This window comes from Triplophysa dalaica, chromosome 23, assembly GCF_015846415.1.
Source record: "Triplophysa dalaica isolate WHDGS20190420 chromosome 23, ASM1584641v1, whole genome shotgun sequence".
Taxonomy (NCBI): Eukaryota; Metazoa; Chordata; class Actinopteri; order Cypriniformes; family Nemacheilidae; genus Triplophysa; species Triplophysa dalaica.
The window spans coordinates 15,028,973-15,047,408 of record NC_079564.1 but is presented as its reverse complement, the minus strand read 5'-3'; the positions used below and the strand labels follow the sequence as shown (position 1 = coordinate 15,047,408).

The following is an 18,436-nucleotide window of genomic DNA, read 5'->3' as shown; positions in this document are numbered from 1 at the left end:
AAACTTGCAACCTTTGAGTTTTAAATCTGGCGCTAGTGTATGTGATTGTGAACCGCCTATATTTAATCGGATGGCGAAACTCAGTAATGAACGTATTCAGTATTGAAATGGATGGTTGGCATGTTTAACTTCAATATATTTATTGAATTGATAACAAGTTATAGTGTTTATTTATTATTGGTTTTACTATTGTTTAATTATGTTTACTTGCTTTATTTATTCATTTACTCATATGAACACAAGATGGCAGTGTAGTCTCAAAGTTGCCATGCAATCGTGTTACACGAAGGCTATTTCAGAATCTTTTACTGCATGCACCAAAATCCCCTTTTTATTATAAGACTGTCAAAGTACAGTCAAGTTACCATCGACAATAGGAAACTGACAAAAAGCTATTTTCACACATAGGACGACAGTTGGATATTATTACTGTAGAATTATTATGGAAATTACAAGGTACTATGGCAGTTTTTCATACCAACAATTTCTAAAAATTAGCTGTCCAAACTTTCAGAAGTGTAGCCTACATTGGATCGTTTTTGTTTTTTTATGACAGCTGTCCTCACGAACAAATCCATCATCACTTCATATAACTTCCCTAATCTAAACTTGAAAAGTTTTAAAATGCACCGATGTATCGATCGTAATTAATGATATTATCGCAAAATCAAGGCAACTTGAGCTAAATATACACTAAAACATTGATGCTACATGAAAATAAATATAACCACAATAATTAGCTCCACAGAATTGTACAAGAACTATAAAAAGTTTTAGCGAAACAGGAATCTGCAAAAAGCTATTTACGCTGGATGTGCAGACGTGTCTGTGATATGTTTCCTTTTTTCTGTATAAATGCATTTTTTACATTTCCAAAGCATTTAATTTTAAATTACCTCCTTTAAGTGACTTTAATTATTAATAGATAGATTTAAAAATGGTAAGCCTGCAACTGAGAGCTGAATAATTTGCATTCCTGTTCCTTAAAATCTGGTCAATGAATGAGTCTAAAACACATGGTTCATATAACTTACCTTTCATTTGTCATCACATTGAGCATAAATTATTAATATGGTATTATGCTATAATAAACAACCTATGTCAGTCTTCCCATAATTTATTCGCTCTATTTTAAATATTTATCTTTGGTATTAATTCACACATTATTTACACAATTAATTGTTATCTGGCAGGACATCAGGACATCGACAATGAAGGCTTTCAGTTTATTTTGGTTACTTACGTATTCATCCCTTTTCTCCAAGTGAGGATCAAAACAAATAACTGAAGTGGTGATAAAATCGTTTGTATTCTGACAGTTGCCACAATATGTCTAGTCCTTAATCAGTCAGTAAACAGCAATCCCATCATACTCTTGGTCCCATGTGATCCTTTCATTTCATTAAAGTTTGTAACAACAATGACCTCCACCACACCACATTCTGTTGGAAACAGGGAAACAAAAAACCTTCAAATGCTTTATGTACAAGAAACACTCAGATATTCAGACAAAAATGATATTTGAGTAACAATTATACATCACGCAGACAAGACTGAGATCTTACCCACAAAACTACTCCACATGAAATGCAGTTTGGTAAGGAACATTCAAGCCGTCAAAAATACTATGCATGTATTTTTAAAAAATAGCTTTTGAGTTTGACATGCATCAAAATTAACCAAGAACACTTCATTCAAACGAAAATAAGACACATTTCATCCTCAAGAGCTTTTATATGCAAAAAGTATGACCGATAACTTTTACCATACAGTACTGTGCAAAACATTGAGGCAAACACGCAAAAATACATCTTGAAAATAAAGAAAAGATGATGGGAAACATTTGCACAGTACTGTACTTTATGAGTGTTAAAGGAATGGTTTATTCAAAAACTCTGGATATGTTATTTCTTCACTATCATGCCGTTTCACACACATACTGTGTGACTCTGGAAAAAGGTATTTAAAAGAAGGTGCAAGCTGCTCTTTTCCCGTGATAGTGAACGGGGCTGGAAAGAGGGCAATACAAGTACAGTATACAAGTAGTCTGTATAGATTCTACATATACCAATAGTGTATCGAAGATTTAACAATTAAAATGTTGGTGTTACATAAAATGTATGGCTTCATAAAACATGAAACACCCATGTAAACTGAGATTATGGAGGTTTTTGTCCACTTTACACCACCATCCCTATAATTCAAGTAATTTTATTATCTATACCTAGAGCAAAGTTCAAGTGTATTTGCAGTAGTATACTTTTTTCAATACTACTAAACTGGCTCAAGTTGTAGTTTATATGAATGTTCTTTTAATAAATATATTTTAGATGTAACAATAGTCAAATTTGCCTGCACAACTATAAAGTTGTAAATATTTATGAAAAGTACATCAAATGTAGACCTGTCTTATTTCTAGTTTAAATAAGTCTACTAATAGCAAACTTGACTAAATGTATTTTTTTTATGCATCACGTTTACTTTCATTGTCTGGAAAAGAACAAGTGCGAACATCATGTTTTGTGATCCACGAGGGCGAAATAAATTATTCATCATTTTTGGTTGGACTGTCCCTTAAATACTCGTTACGCTTACTGTATGTACAGATATTTCGGGCGTGTATCAACAGAGTACTACAAACTGGCTTTTGAAACCCTCAAAGAGGTTTTAGCGTAATTCTGAGGTAATGTTGAAATCATACGTTTTAATTTCATGCTCCATTACTCGATCCTTAAAGTGAATGGAAAACCACTATTAGCAGGAGGCCGAGAGAGTTGGTTTTTGTTGACAATAAAACAACACTAGCTTACACATGCACAAATAAGAAGAATGATATAATTGACTAAAAACAGCATCATCAAAATGCTATTAGAGTGAATTGAAGTACAGACATGAATCCCATCAATCAAACATAACAGAGTTTAATGACACGTGTTATTTATAAGGAGGCTCCTTGTAAGGAGGATTGTTTGCCTCCATAATAAGGCACAGTGACTAAATCAGGATAGTGTGCTTTCTCCAGCACTGACAGACCACCGCTGTAAAAAATGAGCCAAAAACAAACCAAAACACAAGTGAAGAAGTAGGATCAACAGTCTTAAGAAACTGTCATGGTCTACACAAATAATGCTCCCCTTCTGCTTGATGAAGTTTTGGCAATGAATAAACACCATCTAAATACACACTTGAGGTTATACGATTTCCACGCTTGAACACTGAAAACAAGTATTATCAATATCCAAGTGAATGCAACACCAGACACGAGCACAACTGGATATGAGAAGATCGTTTGAACCATGAATGACACGTTCTATCGACAATGCCTCACTTCCCTTCGCAAAACATTGAATATCTATTGAAAATGAACACCACATGACCCCTCCGTCCCGCTGTTTAAACTCCAGGTATTGTGCGGTTAAGCCTCGAGTCTCCTGTGAGTTTCACAGCTTTCTGGGATCCCATCGCGCTCAGCACTCAGTTCGTATGGCAGCATCTCATCCGTCCACGTGACGGACAGACCCGAGACTGCGTCTTCTTCATGACCCTCTCGTGAGCTCACAGCTGGGTTGCCGGGTTGAGAGAGAAGGTGCGGCGTCGGCCCGCACGCAGGGGTTTGACGGATGGAGAAAGCGTGTGAGGCGCACCTGAAGGCGAGGCGAGGCGGGGCAGTCTCAGAGTCAGCATGCTACACCGGGAGGTGCGGATGGGCCGTTGAGAAGAAAACTGAAGAACAAATCTATGGGTTGCATATTATGTGGCAAAAGGAGCTGGCTTTGTGCTTGGACATGACGGACGAGGAGAATTTAACCCTCTTCCTCGCTCTCCTCCTCTAGCACCTCCTCGAACACTCGGTCTGGGAGTCTGAAACACTCCTCAAAGAAGTTGACCAGCGACTGACTGAGGTGCTGCCGCGTTCTCTCGTTGTGAATGAAGTGACCTTCATCTGGATAGATCTAATGAAGAAGAACGACATGATAATAAAGCTTATTCACAGCAGTGCAGAACAAGCTGATATCAGACATAAGGACATTTCACAAAACAGAGCTTTCAAACTTCATTTAAGTTCACAAGTTTGTGAAAGTCAAACTCTGTTCCACGTGTGAATAATGTGGTGCTGAAAAAGATTGACTCCAGCTGCAAACAATTTCTTCCATTTTTCCATCTTAACTGCCACCTGTTAGATTCATTACTAATAAGTTAAATGTACATATATGTGTTAATAAACGTGAAACGATGTATGTGTGAGAAAACGCTGAAAATGATGAGTATACAAGTATACTGTATAACAGCAGCAAATTCACATTGGGCGACACGTTGATCATTTTGAATCTCATTGGTTTATGTGTGTTGTGATGAAATATAATACGACAATATGACAACTAATATGATGAGGGAACCCGTGAGATGTGAATTGACGTTAATGATGGATGAATGTTTGTGCAATTTGAAGCTTCAACATTTGACAGATCCTAAAGACGTACAGTAACTGTAAAAGTTGGAAATACTAATTGTTTATTCACCATTTACAATAATAGTAAACTCATTGAAACGTTTGGAACTGTGGGAATTGTGACCAAAAGCATGTAAAATAAATCAAAACTGTTATAATCAATGAGATAAATACTGCTTTAAATGGTTGTTCAAAAAAAAGAAAAAGGTTTTCTGTTTAATTCAATTGCATTTTTGTTTTTCTGAGCAAAATATAAATATATGCTTTCCCTGATTTACACCAGACGTCCAGTAAAATGTCATTCAGTGTGACAATCTATATGACATATTAAAAGACAAATTACTTTCACCTTAAATTCTAATTATTTGTAATTTTACATCTTTACAAATTTGGCACTATCCTTGGTTTTGCCCATTTGCTGATAAGATTTATTTTACTTATTTAAAGCAGAATAAAATGTAATATTCTCCCTTATTATTTTATATATTTTGATGTACAAACTAGAAGAAGCATGTTGTTTGAATTTGTACATAAATATTGTTTACTACCTCGGTGACTTCGGCCCGGGTGATGGGCGAGTCCGCCTCCGAGCCCTCAGCCTCAGCTTCCTCAATGGAAGACGTAACGGCGGGATTGAGGAGATCCTCGAAGTATTCCTTCCACCGCCCGACGATATCCCCAGTCGAGGTCATCAGCTTCCCCCCTCCACTGTAAACAGCGTTGGTAGGGCACTGCTTACCCCTCCTGAGGCGCCAGACGGTTTGCCAGAATCTCTTCGAGGCCGACCGATAGTCCTTCTCCATGGCCTCACCGAACTCCTCCCAGGAGTTTTTGCCTCCCCAACCATCCGGGCTGCCGTCCGCTTGGCCCGTCGGTACCTGTCAGCTGCCTCTGGAGTCCCACAAGCCAGCCAGGCCCGATAGGACTCCTTCTTCAGCTTGACAGGCACCGGAGACCTTACGGCCACAGCTCCGAGTGACCGCGTTGACAATGGGGGTGGAGAACATGGTCCACTCGTACTCAATATCTCCAGACTCCCTCGGGATCTGGTCGAGTCTGTCCAGCTTCCTCCCCCGTCATCGGATCCAACTCACCACCATATGGTGATCAGTTGACAGCTCCGCCCCTCTCTTCACCCGAGTGTCCAAGACATACGGCCGTAGGTCAGATGAAACAACCACAAAGTCGATCATCGACCTCCGGCCAAGGGTGTCCTGGTGCCATGTGCACTGATGGACACCCTTATGCTTGCACATGGTGTTCGTTATGGCCAAGCTGTAACTAGCACAGAAGTCCAATAACAGAACACCACTTAGGTTCAGATCAAGTGCAGATCAAATTCCCTGTACTGTCAAACTCCTCGGTGGCAGGGCACCGGGGGTGGACGAGATCCGCCCTGAGTACCTCAAGTCTCTGGATGTTGTGGGGCTGTCTTGGCTGACACGCCTCTGCAGCATCGCGGGGGGGTCGGGGACAGTGCCCTTGGACTGGCAGACCGGGGTGGTGGTCCCTCTTTTTAAGAAGGGGGACCGGAGGGTGTGCTCGAACTATTGGGGATCACACTTCTCAGCCTCCCCGGGAAAGTCTATGCCAGGGTACTGGAGAGGAGAATCCGGGCGATGGTAGAACCTCGGATTCAGGAGGAACAGTGTGGTTTCCGTCCCGGTCGTGGAACACTGGACCAGCTCTATACCCTCTCCAGGGTGCTGGAGGGTTCATGGGAGTTTGCCCAACCAATCCACGTGTGTTTTGTGGATTTGGAGAAGGCATTCGACTGTGTCCCTCGCGGCATCTTGTGGAGGGTGCTACGGGAGTATGGGATTCGGGACCCTTTGCTAAGGGCTATCCGTTCCCTGTACGACCGGAGCAGGAGCTTGGTTCGCATTGCCGGCAGTAAGTCAGACTTGTTTCCGGTGCACGTTGGACTCCGGCAGGGCTGCCCTTTGTCGCCGGTTCAGTTCATAATTTTTATGGACAGAATTTCTAGGCGCAGCCAGGGGCCGGAGGGCATTGGGTTTGGGGACCACACAATTTCATCTCTTCTCTTTGTGGATGATGTCGTCGTGCTGGCCCCATCAGACCAGGACCTTCAGCATGCACTGGGACGGTTTGCAGACGAGTGCGAAGCGGCTGGGATGAGAATCAGCACCTCCAAATCTGAGGCCATGGTTCTCAGTCGGAAAAGGGTGGCTTGCTCACTTCAGGTAGGTGGAGAGTTCCTGCCTCAAGTTGAGGAGTTCAAGTATCTGGGGGTCTTGTTCACGAGTGAGGGAAGGATGGAACGGGAGTTTGACAGATGGATCGGTGCAGCTTCTGCAGTAATGGAAGTGTCTAGGGAGAGGGAAGTCTGGGCATCCCTGCTTAGACTGCTGCCCCCGCAACCCGGCCCCGGATAAGCGGTAGAAAATGGATGGATGGATGGATATTGTTTATTACACTGAATTATAAAGTTACATTATTGTAAAGGTGGTCCCGCTATAGTGGTTCAGGCTATAGGGGTGACGAAATGACATAAAGAAACGTTAACATCAAGATGATACAAAACTGTTTATTTCTTGTCAATTTCCACCCTTCTGCAACTTATACCAACACGGGAAATAAGCGCAGTGATTATAGCTATATATGTGGGAGAGCTTTGCTATTACATGACTATATTGTAATGCAATATGGAGAGTTTAAATATCAACATTAAACCAACATTAGTCCGCAGATTTGTAAATTAAAGTCTTTAATAACTGACTTAAATTGATGTTACATATAAAATGGTTACAAAGTAAATGCATTTTCCAAATGTATGCGATATAACCCGAGATGATAGAAAAGAAAAGAGAGTTATTTTTTCCAACCCTACATTATCATTATGACATTTTGTTTTCCAAAAACTAATTGAAACCATAATGTACATTTAATGTGGTTTCTATGGACATAAATGTATTTTGATGGGGACATCTTATCGTCTTTGACCCATATACGTATATGAATTACAAGCATACACCTTGAGATTCAGACATTTTTAAGATTATAAGAAACATTTAAGTCAAGCCTTTCCACACTACTGGTACAGTAAATTGATGGTTATATTTATTGCATTCAAGTGTTAAACTGAAGAAAAGATGTCCTATACATCTCCAGTGGCATAAGTGTGAGAGAATTTTCATTTTTTGGTGGCCTACCAGTGTAATAGATGATTTCCACAGCAGCACTCGGTGATGAATATCATTCAATCTCAGCAATTAATACAGAATGTGTTAGGAAGCAGAACGCGGAGAGTAAATCTGCTAGTGAAAGAATGTAATGGGATTATAGAGCGTGCGGCGCATGAGAGTGGTCTGTATAATCTCTTTAAATGAGCTGCATGTGTTGGGTGTTTCTAATCCTTCTGCTGGCAGAAACCACTCAGACACTGTGATACAGACACATGTGAGGTGCTCCGTATGCACACACCTCACACACTTACAAGACTGACAGACATAAATAACATCTGCAGTTAAACACAGTTCACACAGACACAGTGTGGAACTTAATGTGGCTTGACACAAAAACCATACAAACTGACTGTGGGCTGCATAATATAACAAAACGATTGAAGCGTTGCAAATATTTCACAGAATGTTAAAGTTTTAGGTGGATGCAGATAGTATATAATTACAGAGTTGGTTACAAACTAACTAGTGCCCTCATGTAAACTTAATATCTCAACTGGTCTCACCCTAACCAGTAAACATGAAGGCCTCTATTCCAGAGCGTCCGTCAGTTTCTCTTACCTGTAGTGTGTAGTTTGCTCTCTCACTGATCAATCTGGAGATCAATTTGGCTGTGTGTTGAAAGTGGACTTTTTCTAAAAAGTAAATGAAAGATGTGTAATTTAAGAACCCTTTGGCCCATCTTAACACTGTAAAGAGTTGAAGAGACTACTCACCATCTGCAGTTGGATGAATGATTAAAAACTTCTTATCGATGAACTGAGACGCTCTGTACGCAAGGTTGGCCATCTTTGAGAAAAATAAAAAGACTGTAAGTACAGTCCACAGTGTTTGTAACACAGAAAATACATGGCAAATTCATGAGGTTTACCTCGTATGCTCTCCGGTCCGGTTTAGGAGGACCCAGATATCTTTCTGAGAAAGCTGAAGCTGAACACAGGAAAGAAAAGAACTGTATCACTCAACAATGACATCTGTCACGGGTTAAGTTCATTTGAAAGTGTCTGACCGTCTGACTTATGCACACATTTCTGTGGACTTTTTAAGATGTGAACTATTGATTATGTTGAACACACACATGATTCATTTCTCATCCTTCTGTTCCTCCAGTACTCTCCTACAGTTTTGGTGAACTCAAGAGTTATTCACATACACACAGGACACAATCCCCCCCCCTCGGATTTACTTTCAAAACATGAAGATACGTCTCTAGCAAAACTATCCCTTTCAAAACCTGTCACACTCCGTGGAGGAATGAGCTTATAACCCTCACAATCTGAAAATTAATTTTCATCCTTTTCTGGGGGCACTTAACTATCTCACAACTATTGCATATTTTATGAAGTATTTAACAGAAATGTGGCATGGCAGCAGTACTTGTGCTCTCTCTTGGACTACTTCAGCTGATGCTTGAAGTCACTTTGAACAAAAGTATCTGTTAAATGAATAAATGTAAATGCCAACGTCTCTGTGTGGGATGTTTAATAGTCAGTAGAAGGTTGTGGTTTACAATGTATGTATGTGTAGCTGCTCTTTTTAAATGTTTATCAGATATTTATAGGACACATAGCAGTCTTAGCATTCTGTATAGATGTGTGCTGTGTTTATGGCTCTGATATCTACATCAAAGAATCTGGTTAAAATGCATCTATTCTCATCAAAGCCAATTGTACTTTTTCTTAATTTTGAAAACAGAACTGAATGATAATCCCAGCCTGGACGTTTTCAAACCTGTGACATTTCACAGCTATTTCTGTTTCTAAAGTCCTGTGTGCATGAACACGTATGGGCTAAGAAGATAGGCACGCACACAAACACACACACACACACACACACACACACACACACTGTACCGTATAGTGTAAAGTCAGTGATGGGTGAGAGCACTGCAGCACACTTGAGAACAGACTCTTCAGAGCTCAGCAGAAGACTGGTGATATAACCTCCATACACCTGAAACATCAACACAATTCAACTCACATTACTTCTTATGCAATAATTTCTGATACGATCAGACCTCATGAAAATGTTCAGCAGAAATCCAGTCTTATTCCCTCTTGACATAGATAAATAAATCCTTTAAAAAGCTGCAATCTTTCATGAGAAGAAACAGACATGAGTAAAAAAAGAGCTTGCAGGCAGAAATGATTAGATTTTTTCAATTAATTTCTCTTTACTGCATAAAACCAATTTGCTCTGGACTTTAAGAGAAGGGAGAAGTTATGAAGTGTGGAGAACAATACAAATGTGTTTTAAATGTCTCCCGCTTAAAACAGCAAAAACTGTTTGGAAATTAAAGTTGTTCCAAACCTGAAATACCTTACAAACTTAATCTATAATTTCATCTATCACTAAGCATTGCATTATATTAATAAAAAAAATTGATCATGTTATTCATGTTCCCTTTTGGATTTTACCTCAACTATAATAGACAACTTGGCAATGTCAACAACTGTTAAAAATAATTTTGTCATTTCAAACATGCATGACTTTCTTCCTTCCGCAGAACACAAAAGAAGACATTTTGAAGAATGTTGTTAACTGGCCCACATTCACTTGCATTGGTTTTGTGTCCATACAATAGAATTGAATGCCGACCTGTGCTGTTCGGTTACAAACTTTCTTCAAAATATCTTCTTTTGTGTTCTGCAGAAGACTTTAAATGACAAGAGTGTGAGTAAATGATGAAAGAATTTTCATTTTTGGGGGAAATATCTCTTTTTAAGGAGCGATATGAAACAGAATCAACACACTGACAATTTTCAGTAGTTTTGCATTAGATCAGCCGTTGCCAAATATATCGTAACTTTTTCAGCTTTTTAATAAGCTTTATCATGACATTGAATGAAAGCATGACAAAACTTTAAAGTAGTGCTTCACTTACATGTTGTACTGCACACGCAGCTTTACACAGCACACAAGCAAACTGATGCAATAATCAAATCTGCTTTAGGTAGATGCTGCTGTTCATCTCTATAATTCCTACTGACTTCGAATAAATTAAGTATTTTTTTGTTAAAGTCTTTATTGTTTTGTGCTAGGGGAAGGGCAAATTGCAAACACAAGTGAGCATCCCTCTGCAGTTCTTCCTTTGAAGGGCTGAGCCCTTGAAGTGAGCTCTTTGAAGGGTGTATTGCATTATTGAATCATGTATGTGTTTGCACTTACTGACCCAACACCTTCAGCTGTTGCAAATATATATTTTTATAAACATTTTTTACAATGTTTTCTAAAAAATAAACTAACCCAAATGTAAATTTGAAAAAATTTGTCAATGTTGCTTCAACATGTACCGAGACCCAACATCACGTGACCATCACATGTATCCTTTATTAACTCAGAATGAACTCTTCGGGTAGAAATTGAAGTGTTTTGAAGTCTCCTTCAAATATGCAAAAACATTTGGAATTAAGTGTTAGATATTCTGTAGGTATTCTCCCAAATCGCGCAAGAATAAATCATATTATTAAAGTAAATGTTTGACAATATATTGGCGTCCTAGACTTCAGTGTTGTAATATTTTAGCGACACACATCTTTAAAAAAATTGTAGCAAATCTTTAAGAAAACACGTTTTACCTGCCCAAAAGCTCCAATTCTGGTCTTGTCAACGTACGGCTCCTTCAGCATAACTCTGTCAAACACATTCAGTCTGTCACTGATCAGATTTCAGGTGAAAGGTGCAGAATAATGAGAATCTCAATCACAGTTCAAAGGCTTCAGATCGTCTGTGAGGGTTCATGGGACGTGTCTCATGTTTATCAGTATGTGTGCAGCTGTGTGTTGGCACTGATGGATATTCACAGATGGTGGCTCAACTACCTGAGGGCCTCCAGCTGGTCTTTTTCCTCGAACATACCCAGCCTGCGCTGCACCTTATGGAGAAAGTTAGTCCCTTGAAAGCCACTTCCACGACCGTCAAAGCGCACAGCAACCACCCCGAAACTGCTGACCAGCACCAGTGGCCAATCAATGTGGAACTGCTCCGAGACCGACTGACTGCCTGGAGTACCATCTCTAAAAGAGAGAGAAATAGAGAGAGAGATTTTATACATAATAGGCTTAATCGCAACAGCAGAAATATGGGTCGGCATGAAAAAAAGCTCCCTAATGTAAGTAGTTCAGCTGTTGAGATGATCTAATTGTATCCCACATGTACTCTCTAAAGAGAGTTCAGGTGACCGCTGCTTGTAATGCAGCTACATGTCTGATGTGTGCGGCGGGTTAATTGAAGGCCGTCTGTAGATAAACTCATCTGTGGTGTAATTACACTGGCTGAAAGTTTGGGGGTGAGGAGACAAAGATTAATAACACAGACTAAAGTCTATTTCAGAGTTAGATTTTTACTTCACAGCATGAGAAGAGCTGTACTTCTGTGTTAATAACAGGACCTGCAGCACTTCTTTAAAGACCTCATATACTGGATTAATGTAAGGGATAATGCATAGGCAGCCAGTAGTTATCGCTGAAATAAGCACCGATAGAGTGTGATCACACTGATGGGCATATTTCGCGATAACAGCCGGCTGCTTGTACATTATCCCGTTTATTACCTGGCTACTTACCACATGAGAACAAAATGGACATGAATTGTAAATGAGCATTATTTGATTAGCTCATTTTAACCGAATGCATGAAAAGCCGTTTACTTACAGTTTTAAGATAAGAAACAACATTCAGGAACAAGTGTCAGGAACAGGCAATTTGGTTTAAACATTTGTAAATATTATTTCATATACAGTATGTTATTTAAATTCACGTTTATATTCAATTTGTCAAAAAAACCTGTCAAAATGATTTACTGCAACCGGGTTCCCATCTGTTATTAGTTTTGAGAACCTGCAAAGGTCACGGCTGGCCAATCAGAATCAAGCATTCCAACGAGCCGTGTAATAAATACACTGTTTATATATATGGGTTCATATAGATACATCTTACATAAAGTCCTCTCAAACCATGAAGCATTTTCTTGTTGAAGAACAAAACTAGTAGTCAACTGATGAAAGGATCGGTTGGGATGATAAAGACTGGATTCAAAAAGCTGAAATGTGTTGTGTGTTATGTGGAAAGAAACGTGGTGAATTGTTGGCATTTACTCACACGAGCAGCAGAAGTGGGTAGTGGGATGTTTCTACGAAGCCGGCAGGTTTCAGGATCTGCATGCTGAGGCCTGAGGATGACAATCTGACATTAATCTTCATCTGTATTACATTATTTTCCCTCTTAATTCTTCTAAGCGGTTCAACACAAATATTTAAACATGATTTATATAACGTACTATAATCCTCGATGCTTATCTCTCTGTATTCCACTCGTGGCATCTGCACCGAGTCCAGGCTTCTCCTCAGGTTCAAATTCAGCTCGATGTCACACACCTCTGCAGATGGAAAGAGATTCATATTAAGAAAAAAAGAACATTTGTAACAAGTCAATGGTAACTGAGAAATACTTGTAGACGATGTTTTTTTTAAATGCTTTAAATGTCCAGTCCGTATTTTTTTGAGGGTTTGCTGAGCGAAATGCAACATAATCATAACACTTGGAAATATATTCAGAGAGTCTTGTTTTATTAATTAAATACTGTGCAAAGTTTTGTGGACTTGAATAAGGAGAAAAATTATGCACTTATCCTTTTCATGGGCATTTTGTTTTCATGTTAGGCAGATATCGTGTGATGTATCGTTATTGCCAAACAATATATTGATAATCGTAGAATTATCACATAATGATATTATTGGTATTGTGAGCAATGTATCGCAAACTGTATTGTGTTATCATGTAGCCTATGATTCCAACGCCTATTCAAATGCAACACCTGTTTTTATACATCCAATCAAATCGCCATGGAAAACAAAAGCCACGGCCATTATTTCTCTCATTCAGTATTCCATTTCACTTTTAAATGCATCAGAATATGGAAGTAAAGACGATCGGAACCTCCGGTTCACGGGAAGTTTCATGTTAAATTTAAAAAAGAAAAAAATTGTAAAAATATAAAAAAATATTTGCTTCTTTTTTTATTAGAAAATGTTGCTGTTGAATTGAGATTCATAACGTTTAACTGCACTGGTATAAACTACAAATGTTTGGCCCGTTTCAGAAAGGAGGCTTAGTCAAAACTCTGAGTATATTAACCCTGAAATGACTCTGGGTTTTCCGTTTCAGAATGTGAGGTATGTCAAACCCGAGAAAGCAGTGTAACTCAAGCCTGTTTCTAAAGGAGAAAGTCTTTCGTAAAGTGTACCTCACTCTCAAGTGCTTTCTGCTGCCATGTTGCTTTTTTGGTGCCGTTGCCATGGTGAATCGTAATATTGTAGCTCCATTGATGATGGCTTTTTATAGTCGTGGTGCACGCGCTTAACCCAGGGTAAGCCTACCCAGAGTAAATTGAACTAACTCAAATCAGCTGTTCTGAAACAAAAAACTAAAAGTTTCTAGTTTCTAAGTAAACCAACTTTGAGTTCAAGGTCTAACCTAGACTTGGTTGAACCTCCTTATTGAAACGGGCCCTGGCGAAATCCATTCTTTATCTGAAACAAAGCATCTGGAGCCCTCTTCAAAACCAACAAAGAAATGAGTTTAGAATTGCTCGGGGAAATAAAGGAATGGTTCTTGGATAAGCAGAGGTTGATTTAAAGTTGTAGATGTCCAGAGGTTTGGGGAGGTCAGTAAACAGCTGTGCTTTCTGATAGAGAGAGTCTAAAGAGAGCAGATATCAAACCCGCTGCTGTAAACAAACACAGATTCTGTTCTGAAAAACAGCGATAGAGTCCTAGAAGCACACATAACAATTAAGAACACATGGCGGTTGAGGGTTCTCTTTAAGACTGGCTTATCAGCACCGCCTCAGACTCAAGTCCCACAAAGCGCACTTGCTACTATCGCACCAATGCTACTGATTTGAAAACAAGCAAAGAATGGACAGAGGGAAAGGAGGAGGATCTGTATGTCTGCCGGATAAATCATCTGAATTTCACCTTAGTGTCAACAGTGGATACAGTAAGAAAAAAATATTTTGTTTTTAGATTAGATTGTAAAATAATAGCATTGAATAAACACTCCTCATACACAGACATTAACATTCACCCCAGTGTGATATTCTATCCAGAATAACACGATTACACAGAAAGGTCACATTATATGGAAGTCACGGAGCATCAGACTATAATCCAATCATGTGTGAGTGTTCTCAGCGTGGTGCTGAGAGGAGATCTACTCATACGCATCGGCATGATGCTGTGGGCTTATAATGAAATGAATGCTGGGTGTGCACGACTGGGCCAGTGTGAAGCTTCTTCACCAACTACTGTCACTGTGAGTGAGTGTGTCTGTGTGCGCTGGTAATTCGCTAAGTCAAATGAGTGAAGCGAGACCCTGCAGAGAACACACACTTTACGGAGGTCAGTGTTTGGTGTAACTAGTTACTAAGTCATTTGATACCCTGATATAATTACATTCCCCTTGAAAAGTAAAGTAAGGGAAGTACTCTTATTGTTTTTTTTTTATTAAAGTTACTTCTGATGTATTTTTTTACAGTAATCTAATTACATTATTGAAGATGTAACTAGTAACTAGTAATTCATTACCTTTTAGAGTATCTTAGCCAAGGATTTTCCATTGGCGTAATGATTTTGATATTGTTTTTTCAAGAGAGAGAGAGAGAGAGAGAGAGAGAGATAGAGGGCTGTCTACTTACTCTGTTTATCCTGGGTGCTGTATACTGCCACAAAAGGAACTCCAGGACCTGATACAACACAGCAACACATACAAAGTCATTTACACTATTGAAGCTCAACAAATGTTATAACTGTTTAACAGTTTAAAATGCAGTTTGAAGTTTAGTTTTTTGTGTAAGGGAAATAGAGGGTGTGCACGCCGGAACACCCCTACATGAGTGTTAAAACACTGGGCATAATGAATGGTTACAATATCAGAAAACACAATTCCGCGCGAAAATTCCAAGAACACTTGATTCCTTTGTAAGTTGTAAGGATCACCGTTGAGGGAAAAACTTTTCCCACTCAATGCTATAGCTTCCTTCACTTCACAGAACAGATGTGGAGACTAAAAGCAGTTAAGCATGCAATGCTCCCTTTATGGAAATTTAAAAGACAAGAAAACATATTTATAATTTCATAGGTTTTCCACAGCAGTAATTTTAAAAAGCAATGAAAGAGAAGAGGGGCGGCATCTACATTGAGATCTAAGCATTTCCTATTGAGAGTCCGCTTATAAATCCCTTATAAAGTGATGAAACACACACAAAAATCATTTAACCAAGTTTTATCCTAAAATCAAGAAACAATAATAACATTTGCAGGACTTCTCACTTTTTGTTAGTATAGTTGAAAAATTTGGCAGACTAAAATTTAACCAGCATCATGTAGCGTTGGTGTAACACTTAAAAATCCAGGCACGCTTCAAAATCATCAGGTCAATTATTTTTGTAGAAAATGAGTAAAATTATGATTCGGTCTAAAGAAATATAATATAATAGTACACAATACAATAATATGTGTGCATTAACGAAATTCATCTATATTTCTCCAAATATGCACAGTATTATTCAGTATTTTATTCATAACATACATAGTTCTATAAACATACTAGCAATCTAAATCTAGCTCATCCAGAAATACTTTTTATTCTATTTGAAATGTCCATTAAACCCACCATAAACCAAAACTGAGTATGATTTGTCTAACATATATTAAACCTTGATGATAATGAATAAATCACTTAAAAAAGTGTTATGTGTTTGTATTTTTTTCCATATTTTCACATCATCAGAAAACAATTTAGAACACAGACAACATCCGCTACTGTCACTTTTGGTAAATAAATGAACGCTTGTGAGAATGCAAACTGCTACCGCTCCATAATAATAATGAATGGCTATGGTAGCAGCAGGGGCGTAGCAAGCTTTTCAAAAGTGCGGGGGATGGATGTGTTTTGTTTGTTAACAATGAAAACCTTGAATGTAATGACAGAAAGGTACAAAAGGTATAACATACAAGATATAAAAAGCTTCCCATTTAAATGTGTGATACTAGTATAAAAAGTATAAAAACACATTCGGAACACACAGAAAATAAGTCAAAACTCTGTGTGAAAATACACAACAGTAGACTTGCTAATGAATCAGAAATACTTTAATAATCCGAGGGGGGAAAGACAGTGGCAAACTTGATAGTGACATTGGTCTGACAGGACTGTGACTGTGACCGCTAAAGTTTGCTTACTTGCACCTTGAAAAGGGGAGATATAAAAAAACGCCCACGCAAAGCTTTTTCTCTGGTGGTATAAATAATGTAACAATTTTCTGTTTTTAAACATTAAAATAATATACACTTTTCGTTCATAGTTCTTCAACAGGTACAATCAAACATAATAGGTAAGTATCCACAAAAGTATTCAGCTAAACAAAAAAAGCAATGTTCAAAATATCAAAATCAATAAACCCATAAATAAACTGCTCAACAAGGACAATTTGTCCCTCCTCCTCGTCAATTCCCTGCCTTCTTCATCACAGTTACTTTATACATTGCATGCCACATAAATAACCAAATTTAGCTATTTCTGAACAATATCCCAATTTGCAATTAGCATTAGTCTAAAAACTAAATATAATTCAGAAAACACTCGACATATCAACAAAACATAAACAGAACATCTCCCCAAACACCTATCAAGGTTATTTAAAAACGTCGAAGGCATAAACACTCATTCAAAGTCGCTGGAAAAGGAAGACGTAAATAACCATAACCGTTCCCGCCTCCTCAGCACGAGCTAACCGATAAATCTAACACACCAAGAGAGGCGGGACTTAAGACAGAACAGCCAATCACCATCCGGTCACACTCAAAGCCGGTGTTCTGATTGAGTGGGAGGGGAGAGGAGAGGAAGCAGCCGCATCGAGCGCAGACACAGAGCGGTAAGAGAAACGCTGGAGCGACTGCTGTAAGGCGTTTGTACAAAACTGCTGAAAAACTGCAAAAAAAAGTGCGGGTGTTTAACCCTTTCACCGGGAAAAGTGTGGGTGTTAAAACACCCACATCCCCCACGGTTGCGACGCCCCTGGGTAGCAGCGCGAAAGGAAAATATGCTTTCCTACTTCCAGTCACTGTCGCCATATTCTCACGGAAAAGCATGCCCACACATCGGCCAGCAACAGAGCGATAAGAAAGACAAGCCCACGCGTCAACCAGGGAGAGCGGGAGTAGAAACATGTGCACACGTCAACCAGCTGGATCAAGAGAGAGCAAGCGCTGCGTTCCCAAAGTTCAGCTATGTTTGTTTGTTCAATGCATTTGGGTGAGGAATGTTATATAAATGGTGGATATAACGCTGGATTTGCAGATCGTTTGATACTGATAGATGGAGCCGCATAAAAGATGCCGGACATGAACCACACACGGAAGGCTTTCCTGTAGCTCAGTGGTAAGAGCATTGCGTTAACAACGTGTGTTCGATCCCAGGGGATTGCAAATAGTTATGTAAAATGTATAGGATAAAGCAATGTAGGTCGCTTTGGATAAAAGCGTCTGCCAAATGCCTAAATGTAAATGTAAGGTGAAAGTGAGTCATATTTCTGTGTTTAGTTAGCAATGGGTGCGCACGTGCTTTAGTTGTTTAGTTTAGTTTATGTACTCTTATAGGATCCGATGCGAAATATTCTAATCCATGTTTGATGATTGATATTCATGATTAATATTCATCAAATGAGATCTCTGTGTGAGTGGAGCTGTCAGCTGCTGTGCCAGAGAAATAGAAAGCCTTTCTGA

The 18,436-nt window shown here is 38.9% G+C and overlaps 1 protein-coding gene across 3 annotated transcripts in view; it reads right to left on the bottom strand.

The window, feature by feature from the left end:
• Positions 1-1,290: 1,290 nt before the first annotated feature.
• dpp6a (dipeptidyl-peptidase 6a) overlaps positions 1,291-18,436 on the bottom strand; it is a 246,464-nt gene continuing 229,318 nt past the window's right edge. For all 3 annotated transcript variants that reach the window (XM_056738233.1, XM_056738231.1, XM_056738232.1), the window contains 10 exons: positions 15,349-15,396; positions 12,931-13,029; positions 12,753-12,822; positions 11,475-11,669; positions 11,232-11,286; positions 9,507-9,606; positions 8,525-8,583; positions 8,370-8,442; positions 8,215-8,288; positions 1,291-3,953 (listed from right to left, as the gene is read on the bottom strand). In XM_056738233.1, coding sequence (XP_056594211.1) covers positions 3,804-3,953; positions 8,215-8,288; positions 8,370-8,442; positions 8,525-8,583; positions 9,507-9,606; positions 11,232-11,286; positions 11,475-11,669; positions 12,753-12,822; positions 12,931-13,029; positions 15,349-15,396 — 923 coding nt within the window. In that variant the 3' untranslated portion in view covers positions 1,291-3,803. The remainder of the gene's footprint in view (positions 3,954-8,214; positions 8,289-8,369; positions 8,443-8,524; positions 8,584-9,506; positions 9,607-11,231; positions 11,287-11,474; positions 11,670-12,752; positions 12,823-12,930; positions 13,030-15,348; positions 15,397-18,436) is intronic.